General features: G+C 40.6%; 1 protein-coding gene across 1 annotated transcript; it reads right to left on the minus strand.

Annotated features, from left to right (window-relative positions):
* Positions 1–872: 872 nt before the first annotated feature.
* Positions 873–4,501, minus strand: LOC111577501 (zinc finger protein 37 homolog). The gene is made up of 3 exons (XM_023283813.3): positions 4,233–4,501; positions 2,698–2,907; positions 873–2,020 (listed from the first exon to the last, which is right to left on the minus strand). Exons 1-3 carry the CDS (start codon positions 4,402–4,404, stop codon positions 1,398–1,400), a joined length of 1,005 nt encoding a protein of 334 aa, XP_023139581.2. The 5' UTR covers positions 4,405–4,501; the 3' UTR covers positions 873–1,397.
* Positions 4,502–15,255: the final 10,754 nt, after the last annotated feature.

The following is a 15,255-nucleotide window of genomic DNA, read 5'->3' on the forward strand; positions in this document are numbered from 1 at the left end:
GCTCCGGCAGTGGATGTGAGTTGAACTGTTTTTTGTTCCGCTTTTAATTAACGATAGTTCACCTGTGTCTGTTATTTTCTCTGCACTTCTACATTTTACTGACGTCTTTTTGAGCAATTTCTCAGACAATAATTTTGTGTGAAATATAGAAGCGACACATGGCCAAAAATTACGTGAGTATATAAATCTGTATTCCAAATATATACACTTAAGTAAATTAAACTTAGGAATATATAGTCAAAAGCATCGAACATCATTAGTGTATCTGATGAGTAGCTCCATTATTTATTTATTACTATTTTTTATTATATTTTTGCAGAAGCTAGTTCAGGTGTAGGATTTGAATTTTAACTTATTATCTTAATGATGAACACTTAATATAATGCATTATGTTTTCTAAACTCACAGGTTTGTGTATGTAAAAACTTAGAAACTATAGCTGGGAAACGTAATATTGTACAAGTATACATAACATGAAATTACCTTTTTATTTTTAATTTAAATGTTCAAGAATTCACAGATCTGGATTTTAATCAATGCTCTATATATCTAAGTGCTCTATTTGAATAAATGTACTCACATACCTCCCACCATTTCATGCTTTTTCGGTATGATTAAACCACCAGACTGTATCAAATCATTATTTAAACTTTACCTTCAGCAGATGAGCTGCAGCACTGTAGCATATCTTACATGTTACAATTGAACAACAGTCTGTAAGGAACTTTGCTGTGACTATTTTTGCAGTAGATGTCACCGTGATCTGCAAGCTTGATGAACAGAATTTGACTGAAGCTTCAGACTTCAGTGTTTATCTAGAATTTTTACATTATGATGTTTGAATGTTTTGTTCTTAAAGGAAATATATGATATCAGAAAAAAACACTTTATTTCCTTCATTCATTTTGACACATCACTGAGTGTTCACAGAATGTACTTTGACTGAGGTACGACAAAAACAGTAAAAAAAGAATAAGAGGATGTTCATTTAAATTTAAAAAATAATTAGTCAAGATATGGGAAATAATTGTTTTAAAGAAATATTGCTTCAAACAGAAATTAGTAGCTGCTAATAGTCAATAGGCTACATTAAACTAGAAATATAGTCATTTAGCACATTCTTAATGATACAGTCAAATAAAGGAAAAACTGAGAGTTGTTTGACAAAACAGCTGGCAAACTCTTTTCAACAGATGCATTTTGCAGAAGACGTATAACGCATTTTGCAAATACAAGGCCACTTGCCAGTTTGAGATGATAAATGCCAAGCAAGAGATCAACAGACAAATCACCAAATTAATATATAGCATTTAATTTGCATGGAGTTTTGTGTCTCTAATCAAAGGTGAGGTTTCTCAGCTATGTGTCTTCTCATGCTTTGTGACATTTCTCAAAAACTATTCCTGCATATTATGAGAACGCGGTAACCCGCCTGTGTGGAATTTTTCATGAACCTTTAGGGCATTTCTTGCATTGAATTTTTTACCACAGAAGTTACAAGAATATGACTTCTCTCCTGTGTGGATTCTCAGGTGTACGGTTAATCTGGACTTAAATGGAAATGCTTTGCCACAAGTTTCACATTTGAAAGACTTTTTTCCTGTGGGAGAATTACAGAAATTCTGTAACATGGTATGATTGCGCACATCATTGCTTTTGTGATGTCTCTTCCGTGGTTTTGTCTCTGCATTTTCTGTTGACACTGAGCCTCCACGCTTTCCTCCTCTGTGATCTTGGCTCTCAGCTAAATGAGATTTGTAAGAGAGTAGCTGGTAGTCAGAGTTCGTTTCTGGTACAGATTTTTCCTCTGCTGCCATTTGAGAGTCTTTGGGGTTCAAGCAGAGAGTTTGATTTTCACTGTAGTTGCCTTCCACATGAGTAAGAGTCAGCATAAAGGTATCAGTCTCCTGCTTCAGTCCAAGCTGCTCTCCATCCTGACTGGTGCAGAGTTCCTCCTGTTCAGCGACAACCTCCTCCTCCTCCTCCTTAGAGACATGTTGCTGTGAAAGCTGAGAGAGCTCTGAAGGGAAAAACAATACAAGAAATAAATTACTAACATGATCAGAGTAAAAAATGTGTTGTAGGGGAGGCTAAACATAAGTAAATGCTGTTTTACCCACCTCTCACAATAAAAGGAAACGTATCCATCTAGCCTCTCTAAGTATATTTTCACTTCCCTTTATAGTGGTTTATGCTAGATGTATTATAAAAAAAATATTTGTGAGATAAAATGCCACAAACCACCACATCATAAGCCTGTGAGTAAGTCTAAAGATATTTTTATACTTGTGTTGTTTTAACTGTGCAGTTGTTTTTTTTAATTACTGGGCTTGCTGTTCAGTGCATTGTTAGATTGTTAAAAACTTCATATGTTTCCTAAAGCACTCAGTTGTGAACAACACATTCCAATGTTGTGACTTGATTTTAGTTGGATTTAGATTATGACTTACAATCGAAGACAGACATCGACAGTTTAACATGCCGTCAGAGTCTGCAGCCAACATTCCTCTCAATCAGCTGACTCCTATGCTGGTTAAGAAACAGTATCTGTGTTTTCCTTTACTTATCTTTGTCTTTACATAATGAATCAGTTGTACCATTACTTATCCGTGTTTCATTCCGTGCTGTTCTGACAGGGTTCATTCACTATGTAGAAGGAGCTGTAGCACTAAAAGCTATGATTTTCACTGTGCTCACCTTCCTCATGAGTAAGAGCTCCTATGCAGATATCAGTTTCCTGCTTCAGTACAAGCTGCTCTCCATGCTGACTGCTGCAGAGTTCCTCCTGTTCCTCTTTAACCTGTGGTAGATCTGGGTTCTGTTGGTCCAGACTGGAGTTTCTCTCCATGCTGCTGAGCTGCTGGGCAGTGGGAACCGTCTCTTTGGAGACATGTTGCTGTGGGAGCTCTGGAGGAACAAGAGGAAATAAAATGTTCATGTGAACCATCTACATTTGTTAGTGACCTGTGGTTTGCCACTTCAAATTGTAATATCAGTCTGCAAGTTTAATGTCATAGTATCCAGTGGCTCACACATGTTGCATACAAGATAGACAAGGAAATAATTCACAAAAGAAAGTGCAACTAACATGCAAATTCTGCAAAAAGAAATAGCAGTACGGTGCCAAAAATGCTGTTATTTACAAAAAAGGTGCAAAATTGCCAGCATTTACAATAAAACAGAGTATTATAAAAGTTCAAAAAGGTGTAATATGAATGTAGAACTAACAATGACCATAAGGTAAAGGTGTGTTGAATGGGTCCTGGGGGGCCTGGACTCTTGGTTTATTGCACAGTTGAGTGTACAACTACCATATGCCCACTGAACCAGGTTTGGCATACAATCAGTTAGTTTTCAATTACATTTTCCTTCATTTAGGTTTTACAAACAGTGGTTAAATTATGCCAGGGATATGCCATATCCGAGCTCTGCCCTGACACATTCACTGTTCGGGACGCTTAGCTTCACTATTCATCTTCAACAATGTTTACATTTTTACAATTATTCCGTCTGGATAAATCAAGCACTGACTAAAGTATATGTTCATTTACACCATTTGGTCTGATCAGTCTGGATTGCTTACAGCTGCAGAATATAAAATTCAGCAAATTACTTGTATTGGATGTGTCACAGGTTTTTTTTTTTAATATTGTCAATGGGTTTCTCCAACAGCCACCTTGCAAATCAATCCTTTCTATCCATGTGCAGCAAGCATAGATAGATGGATGGCAAGTTAGGCAGAGAAATAGGTTAGAAACTGACAGAGACCTCGTGTTATTTTCTAAATTGTTGTTCAATTAGTCTGATGTCTGCCTTAGACAACACGTCAATTTTCACTAAATTTCGAGCTATGGCAGCACAAATGTCTGTGTATAAAATTTAATACTGTAGAATGCAAATCCCCTTTTACTCAATTACTAAAAAAATGCATAAAAATTAATTCATAAAAATATTCAAGTCTTCCTTCAGTGGGAGTCCTACACCACTACATTTCTGAATTTGAGTGCACTTACAGACAGGTTCTAGTGTCATCAGCTGGTTGTTTTGCACACTGCTATATTCATGAACAGTCTGTCAAATAATATACACTTCTACATGTGTATAAACTGTCTTTGACTGAAATGTAGGCCTCTGTATGTTGAATTTATTTGCCTGCAAGTGTTGCTGATAAACAGAAGCTCGTCCCCATCCCTTCCGTATCGCAAACCTCCATGTAAACCCTGTTGACAGACCTGTTCTCTCTAACAGTACTTGAGTTTTCCAAACCACATCCAGCAGTCTGCGTTGACGGTTTATCTCTTCTTCGTACTCGACGATAGTTTTTTCAAAGATGGCAAATATTTCCTCGGCAGCGGCAGTTAGTCGGTTGTTGACAAACTCTCTAAAATGCTGAACTGAAGTCATTGCTGCTTTATGACAGCTTGTACACTTACACCTGACTACCCAACCGTTTCCGTTCTTTTTTTTCACTGAATTGACGCCGGTAGCGCCTGTGTTGTTTACTTCCGCTGGTTGTCACGGTCCGGTCTTCCGACAGTGAACAGCAGGGAGCCTGTGTTCCGCTTTCAGTAGTTAGGGTCCGAGCACCGACGGTGCGAAGACCCTATTGGAATGCAAGGAATTATTTATTATCAGGGTCCGAGCACCGAATGGTGCGAAGACCCTATTGGAATGCAAGGAATTATTTATTATTAGGGTCCGAGCACCGACGGTGCGAAGACCCTATTGGAATGCAAGGAATTCTTCTTCTTCTTATTAGGGTCCGAGCACCGAATGGTGCGAAGACCCTATTGGAATGCAAGGAATTATTTATTATTAGGGTCCGAGCACCGACGGTGCGAAGACCCTATTGGAATGCAAGGAATTATTTATTATTATTATTATTATTATTATTATTATTATTATTAGGGTCCGAGCACCACGAAGTGGTGCGAGGAACCTATTGAAACCCTAGGAATTATTATTAGGGTCCGAGCACCACGAAGTGGTGCGAGGAACCTATTGAAACCCTAGGAATTATTATTAGGGTCCGAGCACCACGAAGTGGTGCGAGGAACCTATTAAAACCCTAGGAATTATTATTATTATTATACTTTCTTCGTCCGCCTCCAAATCGGCCTTTTTGACGCCCTAAACATTCACGAAAACGCATGAAAATCGCCACACACATCAGGACCAGCGAAAAATTTGATATTTTCGGGGAATGGCACGCGTGCGTGCCAAAATGGCTTTATAGCGCCCCCTAGAAAATTAAGAAAATTCAGCCCCCGGACAGTGTTTGACCTAGACTTCTGAAATTCGGTACACATATGTAACTCATCAAGACGCACAAAAAAGCCTCTTGCATCATTACCCATAATGCAACAGGAAGGCGGCCATTTTGAATTATGAGTCATGTTTTGGACAATTTTGTGTCATTTTTGGACATTTTTTAAAATCTATAAACTCAAACAGCGTAACTCCAAGAGAGCTGAAATTTGGCCAGGATGTACTCCAATCACGGGTGATCAAAAGTTATCAAAACGCTCCGCAAAAGTCTGAAGGCGTGGAAATGGCGAGCCACGGAATGCGGCCATTTTGAAATATGATTCATATTTTGGACATTTTGTCATTTTTGGACATTTTAAAAAGCTATTAACTCAAACACCGTAACCACGAGAGAGCTCAAATTTGGTCAGGATGGACACCAGTCATGGTTGATCAAAGGTTATCAAAATACTCTGCAACAGTCTGATGGTGTGGCCATGGTGACCAGCAGAATGCGGCCATTTTGGATGTCTCGCCATGAAACAGGAAGTGCTGTCTAACTAGCCTGGACATGCATCAATCTGCCTCAAACTTTACATGTGTGATCAGAGTCCAGCCCTAATCACATCCATAGGTCGATATAGACTCACTGTCATAGCACCACCTGGCGGCCATTTTGAATTTCTCGCCATGAAACAGGAAGTCATGTCTAACTAGCCTGTACATGCTCCAATTTGTCTGAAATTTTACATGTATGATCAGAGTCCGGCCCTAATCACATCTTTGTGGCACTTGGTGGCCATTTTGGATTCCTCGCCATTAAACAGGAAGTGCTGTCTTACTAGCCTGTACATGCTCCAATTTGTCTGAAATTTTACATGTATGATCAGAGTCCAGCCCTAATCACATCTTTGTGCCACTTGGCGGCCATTTTGGATTTCTCGCCATGAAACAGGAAGTGCTGTGTAACCAGCCTGTACATGTTCCAATCTGCCTGAAATTTTACATGTATGATCAGAGTCCGGCCCTAATCACATCTTTGCACCACTTGGCGGCCATTTTGGATTTCTCGCCATGAAACAGGAAGTGCTGTGTAAGTAGCCTGTACATGCTCCAATCTGCCTGAAACTTTACTCTCTCAGTTGCAGCGCCTCCTGGTGGATATGCGTGGGCCAGTTGGGCCGCTCGGATGCGAGGACCCGTCCAACGCTGCTTGCAGCTTTTATTGGTTTAGTGGTTGGAAGTCAATAAAACATTAGCGTCAGTCAAATTGAATGCGTCAGTGGATGGAAGTGGTGGTTGCCTTGTGCTGCTCTTCACTTCACTGCAGCTCCATGGCTCCATCTGCTGGACGGACAGAAGTGCAGCAGCTGATGGCAGCTTCTTTGACCTCACGCTGCTGTCAGACCCCAGATTAGGGTTTATTTCAGATATATATAATAGAAAATAGTAATTAAAAAATAAGCTGATGTTGTATTTTTGCAGCAGTGAGTTTTACAGGGTTAAGAGCAACCAGTCAAAGGTTATTACTAAGGATTTTAAACAAAAACATTCAGGCAAACAGTTAACATCATAGGGTGCCTGACATGTTTGTTTTTTTTCCGGGTCGATACAGATTTTTTTTGTAATCAAGGAGATCAATAACCAAGATTTGGAATCACTACACATTTGCAGAAAAAATAAAGTTTTTGAACAGCACATAAAGTTAAGTTAAAATTAAAATAATCACGAGTTGCAGCCTTTGCTTATTTATGTTTTACATGCTGAAGTTGTCCTTCAGTGTTTCACTGATCAGATTGTGCTGTGGGCAGGAACAAGATCAGAGGGAGGCAGCTGCAGCAGACCCAAAGTAGTTTCACATTCATTTATCTGATCAGATTTCAGGGGGCTTTTTTTATTTTTTTATTTTTTTTAAGAAATGGGACCAATAATTGAAAACATGCTAAATATCAGATAGGATCATTGGTGTCACAGGACATCTGCAGACACAGGTCAAAGATTACAAGGAGTTTATTTAACGAATGAAACTAAAACCAACACAGAAAGGATAACTAAACCAAGGTGAAAACAAAAAGGGGAAACCAGACTAATTGTAGGAGAAAGGTTCTGGTTTCAAAGTCTCTGGTCTGGCAGAGAGCGGAAGAATGAAGAACCGGGCCTTCGTGGATTAAGGTGATTGAGAACAGGTGAATCAACCCCCACACCCGTGAGAGAGATGGATGGATGGATGGATGGATGGATAGATAGGTAGGGAGGTAGATGGACCATAGATAGATGGATGGATAGGTAGATTCTGCAGTGGGGAAATTTTCAGTGTGGCAGTAGCAGATAGGAAAAAAAGTAAAAAGAAAAGCAGCACTCAGTGCACAGATATAAATAGATGCTTTCTCCTTAGAGAAGAAATAGAAATGCTTGTAAAAAAAAAAAAACCTTTTGAAATTGCACATATTGACTTATTTACATTTTATTGCAGTTACTTCATGGGTGATCTGAACTACTGGGAGCAGGTTTGATTGAACACAGTCTGACTGCTGCAGGAAGGAAGGACCTCCTTCAAACATCGTGGGTGAAGCAGTTTGTCCCTGAAGGAGCTGCCGGTGATGGTCCTGTTTCCTGCAGGGGGTGGGAGATGTCCTCCATGATAGACAACAGCTTTGTCATCATCCTCCTGTCTAACACCAGCCCAGGACAGAGCTTGCTTTCTTAACCAGTTTCTTTAGTCTCTTCCTGTCTGCAGCCGTGATGCTGCTGCTCCAGCAGACCACTCCATACAGGATGGCTGATACCACCACACAACCATAAAAGGTCCTCAGAATTGCTCCCTGCACCCCGAAGGACCTCAGTTTCCTGAGCAGGTGAAGTCTGTTCTGACCTTTCTTACACCGTGCGTTGGTGTTCTATCTCTAGACATGTTTGAATGTCTTTATCAATAAATGGTCAAACACATGTTGAGTGTCAGCTCAGCTCTTTGTTCCACACATGTATATGTTCCTATGTGATTGGTGTCTTGCAGTCAGAGTGTAAAGAATTGAAGCTGCCAGAGGCTTTCTGTGGTGAAGAGGCTGCAGGACATCAGCTGCTCCAACAGGTGACGCCTTTGTTCTTTGGCTCCAACCAGAACCAGCAATAAATCAGCATGAGCTGCAGCTTATCCACCTCATAGAGTGTATAATAAAGAAACCAAGAGGTTTTAGTTGATAGCTGTCTCTAGTGAATGACCAGCAGTGTCTTGTTCAGGTTGTGAGGAGAAGTAAAAAGCTTACAGCAGCTGGTATTCCCAGGTAGTCTCCCATCCAAATACTAACCAGGCCCAACCCTGCTTAGCTTTGCAAATCAGATGAGATTGGGTGTATTCAGTCTCAGAAACAAACCTACAATGTAAGTTCTGTACCTCACATGATTCAAATCTCCACTCACACCTTTTATTTGTCCTTTGATTGCTCCAGTACTGATTGATGCCATCATATAAGCCAATTTACAACAACACCTTGTAGGAAATGTGGTGCAGAGGTAAGTTCTGTGCCTCACATGTTGAAGGTCCATGGTTCAAATCCCCACTCACACTTTTTATGTGTCCTTTGGATGCTCCAGTACTAATTGCTAGCATCATTTAAGCAAAGTTAGAGTAACATCTTGTAGGACAGGTGGTGTAGAGGTAAGTTTTTTGCCTGGCATGTTGAAGGTGCCCGGTTGAAATCCACCTTAGTACCTTTATTATCTTCACCTCCTTAATAGTTTTGTGTACCATCATTTACAAAAACTAACAGTTACACCCAGTAGGAAGGATAGCGCAGTGGTAAGTTATCTGCTTCTCATCCAGGAGGTTTTTGGTTCGAATCCAGCCCAGGGCTCTTTTGACACTTTTTAAGATAAGATAAGATAAGATAAAGTTCTTTATTTCTCCCCACTCCAGGGGAAATTTACATTGTTACAGCAGCTTTATTTACAATATATACATACTTTGGCTGTATGACAACCTCTTTCAACCATCATTACAACAAAGTCCACGAAGGACCTTGTGTGAAAGATAGCTCACACATAGGTTGTGTGTCTGTCATGTGGAGGGTCACGGTTCGAATCCCCACTGGGAACCTTGCGGAGGATGATAGTGGAGTGGAAAGGTTGTGGTCTGTGGTGTGGAGTGTCACTGGACTGGAGTTGAAGGGTGGTTCCTGCAAAACCAAGAAGTTGCTGGAAAAGGCAAAGAGCGCAAAGAGCGCAAAGAGCGCAAAGAGCGCAAAGAGCGCAAAGAGCGCAAAGAGCGCAAAGAGCGCAAAGAGCGCAAAGAGCGCAAAGAGCGCAAAGAGCGCAAAGAGCGCAAAGAGCGCAAAGAGCGCAAAGAGCGCAAAGAGCGCAAAGAGCGCAAAGAGCGCAAAGAGCGCAAAGAGCGCAAAGAGCGCAAAGAGCGCAAAGAGCGCAAAGAGCGCAAAGAGCGCAAAGAGCGCAAAGAGCGCAGATTTTATTTATTTTGTTTTCACGGCCACAGTTCGGGGACATAAAGGAGTTTTGTAGAGAAAGACGGATGACCTGTCCAATGCTGCTTGCAGCTTTAATTTTTAACTTGAGTTTGGACTCGACAGTTTTTGTGAGGAGGTTGGACTTTAGGCTTTGTGCTGGAGGGTTGAACCCTGATTTCCAAGATGTTCTAAGTGTACAGACCTCTTGAGTCCTGAGGAGATGAGCTTTCACACAGTGTGAGGGCTGAAATTTTCAAAGTTTCACAGTAGCTGTCTGTAAACTAGAACCTTGAGATAGTCCAAGGACTCGTGTCTTCTATGTCCATGTGTAGTTGTCTGTTAGTTTGAAATGTCAGATACTGAGGACTGAAATGTGCAAAGTGTCTTAGTACTTCTCTGTTAGTTAGAAATTTCTGTTTAATCGAAGCCTTAAAAGTTGTGAACATGAGTCTTGATTTCACATTTAGAGTATCCATTTGAGTTTTGGTGAGATGTTCACCTGTGTGCTATTTAGAAATGGTCCAGAAACTTTGATTGTATTCACTGAAAAGTATAGTTAGTGGTGATCAGAAGGTAACATTAGTTTGATCAATGATTTCAACTATTAGTAGACTTTATGAGGGAAGCAGTTTTGAGAAAAGAGTTATTAGTAAATCAATTCATAGTGCAACCCAGAACATTGAAAGAGGAACTGTTTGAAGAAACAACCAGATGTTTTTGTTTCAGAATAGAAAACGTTTTAAGATATGTAAATTTATTTGCTTTTTTGGATTTTGTTATTGTGTCTTCTGTGTAATTAGATATTCAAAATTGTCACTGGTGTTTTTCAAATTTTTTGTCTGTATTTAGATTCATCTTAAAAGTGTAGTTTTGGTCTTTTGTCATTCTGTATGATTTTATAATATTAGATTAGATGTCCAAATGTTCTGTCTTTTTAATGTGTAATTGTTGAGTCAAAAGTATTATTGGATGTGATGAGTTAAAATATTATTTTCAATATTAAATGTTTAGATAAACTGTTGTAGTTTGTAATTTTAAGAACTTGTAGTAGATTTTAATGTGTAATTGTATATTTAAAGTTTTCATAGTAAATTGTGTTTAATTCCTAGTAAAAGTGTTATTGTCTTTAAGGTGTTTATTTGTAAATAAACATTTAACTATTTAAATAAGTGTAGTAGTCTCTTTCACTTTTTGTTTGGATAGGCGTAGTGAGAGACAGCCAGACAACGGGGTTAGAAATAAGAGGTAGGCCAGCGCATACAGCATGGGGTGTACAAGTGGTAGTCGAACCCGGGCCTCAGCGGCGGGGACCAAGTACATACGTCAGAGGCGTAACCCGTACAGCTACATGAGCACATATATTCTCGCCTTGTAAACGTGTATAAATCCAATAGAAAGTCTAGGGATAGAGTTAGGGTTACAGAGCAAGGTCCTTACAGCATTAATGAAAAATAAGGTAAATTTAATATGACACATAAATATTTTTAATATTAATACTAAGCAACAGAATAATCCGAGAAATTAATCCACGGTTTTCCCTTCAGCATTGTGGGTCTAAATATCCTCTATCGGAGACGTGCAACCACAATATCCTCTAACGGAGACGTGCAACCACAATGCTGAAGGGAAAACCCCAACTTTATTTTATAAATTTTTTGGGTTGAGTGGCTTAATATTAAATTATGAAAAAATTTTAATTTATATATCAATTTTTTATGATACATTACAACTGTCAGGACCTACCTCTCCAACCCTAACCCTTCCCCTGGACTTCTATTGGGTTGGTACACCTTTGCTGACATGCAACATGTGTGATCATATAGCTCTGCGGGTTAAGCCACTGACGCATGTAGTAGGTCCTCAACGCTGAGGCCCTGGTTCGATTCCCGCTCGCAACCCCGTGCTGTATGAATTGTTCTCATTCTTATTTCTACCCCATTGTCTGGCTGTCTCTCACTACGCCTATCCATCAATTAACTGCAAAAGACTACAACACTTTTTTACAAATTTCCTGTTTCTTTATTAAATACAATTCTTTAATTTCTTACATCTTTTTTCCCCCCCATACTTTATAAAAGTTTAATTGTCTTAACTTTTTCCCATTTATTTAATTGCTTCTTTTTTATGTATTTTCTTTCTTTAATCTTCTTCTTCTTTCTAGAATTTTACACCAACCTTAAATTTTGGGTCATTTTTTGACATTTTGAAAAGCTATCAACTCAAACAGGGTAACACCGACAGATATGAAATTAGGCCAGGATGTACTCCAGGCATGGGTGATCAAAAGTTATCAAAATGCTCACCTTAAGTCTGAGGGCGTGGCCATGGCGGCCTCGTGAATTCTGATGCTTCGCCATGAAACATCAACTGCTGTGTAACTGCCCTAAACATGCTCCAATCTGCCTCAAACTTTACATGTGTGATCAGAGTCCAGTCCTGATCACATCCATAGGCCGACATGCATTCTCGGTCGCAGCGCCACCTGGTGGACGTGCGCGGATTCGCCGACCAGCAAGGATGCGAGGACCCGTCCAATGCTGCTTGCAGCTTTAATTATTCTTCGTCCGCCGGGAAATCGGCCTTTTTGACGCCCTAAACATACACGAAAACGCATGAAAATCGCCACATACATCAGGACCGGCGAAAAATTTGATATTTTAGGTGAATGGCACGCGTGCGTGCCAAAATGGCTCAATAGCGCCCCCTAGAAAACTAAGAAAATTCAGCCCCCGGACAGCGTTCAACCTAGACTTCTGAAAATCGGCACACATATGTAACTCGTCAAGACGCACAAAAAAGCCTCATGCATCATTACCCATAATCCAACAGGAAGTTGGCCATTTTGAATTATGAGTCATTTTTTGACATTTTTTAAAATCTATAAACTCAAACAGCGTAACCCCGAGAGAGCTGAAATTTGGCCAGGATGTACTCCAGTCACGGGTGATCAAAAGTTATCAAAACGCTCCGCAAAAGTCTGAGGACGCGGAAATGGCGAGCCACGGAATGCGGCCATTTTGAAATATGATTCATATTTTGGACAATTTTGTCATTTTTGGACATTTTCAAAAGCTATAACCTCAAACAGCGTAACCCCGACAGAGCTCAAATTTGGTCAGGATGGACACCAGTCATGGTTGATCAAAAGTTATCAAAACGCTCCGCAAAAGTCTGAGGGCGTGGCCATAGTGACCAGCGGAATGCGACCATTTTGAATGTCTCGCCATGAAACAGGAAGTGCTATCTAACTAGCCTGTACATGCTCCAATCTGCTTCAAACTTTACATGTGTGATCAGAGTCCAGCCCTAATCACGTCCATAGGTCGATATACACTCACAGTCATAGCGTCACCTGGTGGCCATTTTGAATTTCTCGCCATTAAACAGGAAGAGCTGTCTAACTAGCCTGTGTATACTCCAATCTGCCTGAAATTTTACATGTATGATCAGAGACCAGCCCTAATCACATCTTTGCACCACTTGGTGGCCATTTTGGATTTCTCGCCATGAAACAGGAAGTGCTGCGTAACCAGCCTGTACATGCTCCAATCTGCCTGAAATTTTACATGTATGATCAGAGTCCGGCCCTAATCACATCTTTGCACCACTTGGTGGCCATTTTGGATTTCTCGCCATGAAACAGGAAGTGCTGTGTAAGTAGCCTGTACGTGGTCCAATCTGCCTGAAACTTTACTCTCTCAGTTACAGCGCCTCCTGGTGGATATGCGTGGGTCAGCCGGGCCGCTCGGATGCGAGGACCCGTCCAACGCTGCTTGCAGCTTTAATTCTTTCTTTTCCCGCTTTTTGAATTGCATTTTTGGCGGCCTTATCATACCCCAAAACGCGTCAAACGTGGCATGCTCATCAGGACTGGCGAAAAATTTGATATTTTAGCGGAGTTGTGCATGTGTGTGGGAAAATGGCTCCATAGCGCCCCCTGGAAAATTGAAAATTTGGTCATTAGGCCAACTTGCACGACGTTTCATCTACAGCTACAAAATTTTGTATGCATATTCAGCACATCAGGAAACCCAAAAAAGTCAATCACAGCCATACTGTAAATCCAACAGGAAGTCGGCCATCTTGAATTAGCTGTAAATTTTTTGAGATTAATAACTCCGTGAGGGTAAGTCCGAGAGATGCCAAATTTGGCCAGTGTATGCAACAGCCCAACCTGATAAAAAGTTATCAAAATGCTCTGCAAAAGTCAAAGGGCGTGGCCATGGTGACTCCCAAAAATATTCATCCTTCGCCATGAAACAGGAAGTGGTGTCTAACTCAGCTGTACATGCTCCAATCTGCCTGAAATTTTACATGTGTGATCAGGGTCCAGCCCTGATGACATCCATGTGGATATATACATTCACAGTCATAGCGCCACCTTGTGGTAGCAGGAAATTGACATTTTTTACACTTTGATGTACTATTCTTAGCACGTTGATCAGATTCACCTCAAATGTGGTGATATAAGCGGGAACACATTGATGATGATTCCCAGAGAAAATGGCGACTCGTCGTCAAGGGGCGTGTCAGTGGCGGCACGGCGAATTTCGATTTCAAACCATGAAAATTGAATTATTCATATCTCAGCTGGACATGATCCAATCTGGACCAAACTTGATGTGATGGACCCCAGTCAGGTTCTGAACACATCCACATTCATAAATTTAGAAAAGCTCATAGCGCCACCTGTTGGCAACAGGAAGAAATTGTCATTACATTTGCACGTGCCATTGCCTGAAACTTTGTCATATCATTCTGAAAATTGGTCAGGTGAGTGGTCACACCTTGTCGATGCCACAGTGTGAAGATTTTGACGATTCATAACACGCTGTTACCATGGCAACGCAATGTTGCCGTAATAAACAAAGTACTTTTTGACAGGTTAGGAACACTCATATGCTCGCCAAAATTGCCACACACATCACGACTGCTGAAATAATTGATATTTTAGATGAATTGCACATGATTGTTGCAAAATGGCTCCATAGCGCCACCTGGAAAATTTCAAACATTTACTACAGGCCGTATGTGTGATCTACAGTTCTGAAACTTGGTAGGCATATGTAACTCATCAAGACGCACAAAAATGTAATTGACACCCATGGCCAAAACCCAACAGGAAGTCGGCCATTTTGAATTATATGTCATATGTTTTGACGATTTTGGGTCATTTTTAGACATTTTCAAAAGCTATGAACTCAAACAGGTTAACGCCGAGAGAGCTGAAATTCGGCCAGGATGTAAACCAGGCATGGGTGATCAAAAGTTATCAAAATGCTCCGCAAAAGTCTGAGGGCGTGGCCATGGCGGCCTCCTGAATTTTGATGCTTCGCCATGAAACATCAACTGCTGTGTAACTGCCCTAAACATGCTCCAATCTGCCTCAAACTTTACATGTATGATCACAGTCCTGCCCTGATGACATTCACATGCTGAAATACAGCCACAGTCATAGCGCCACCTGTTGGATGGAAGGAAATGCTCTATAACTGGCCTGTACATGGTCCGATATGCCTGAAATTTTATATGTGTGATCAGAGTTCGACCC

The sequence above is a fragment of the Amphiprion ocellaris genome, chromosome 6, assembly GCF_022539595.1.
Source record: "Amphiprion ocellaris isolate individual 3 ecotype Okinawa chromosome 6, ASM2253959v1, whole genome shotgun sequence".
Classification (NCBI taxonomy): domain Eukaryota; kingdom Metazoa; phylum Chordata; class Actinopteri; family Pomacentridae; genus Amphiprion; species Amphiprion ocellaris.

Coding starts and splice junctions, on each gene's coding strand:
- LOC111577501 (XM_023283813.3), bottom strand. CDS start 4,404: ATGACTTCAGTTCAGCATTTTAGAGAGTTTGTCAACAACCGACTAACT. Junction 2,908..4,232: donor AGTACTGTTAGAGAGAACAG/GTCTGTCAACAG, acceptor TTGTTCCTCCAG/AGCTCCCACAGCAACATGTC. Junction 2,021..2,697: donor AGCTCTTACTCATGAGGAAG/GTGAGCACAGTG, acceptor TTTTCCCTTCAG/AGCTCTCTCAGCTTTCACAG.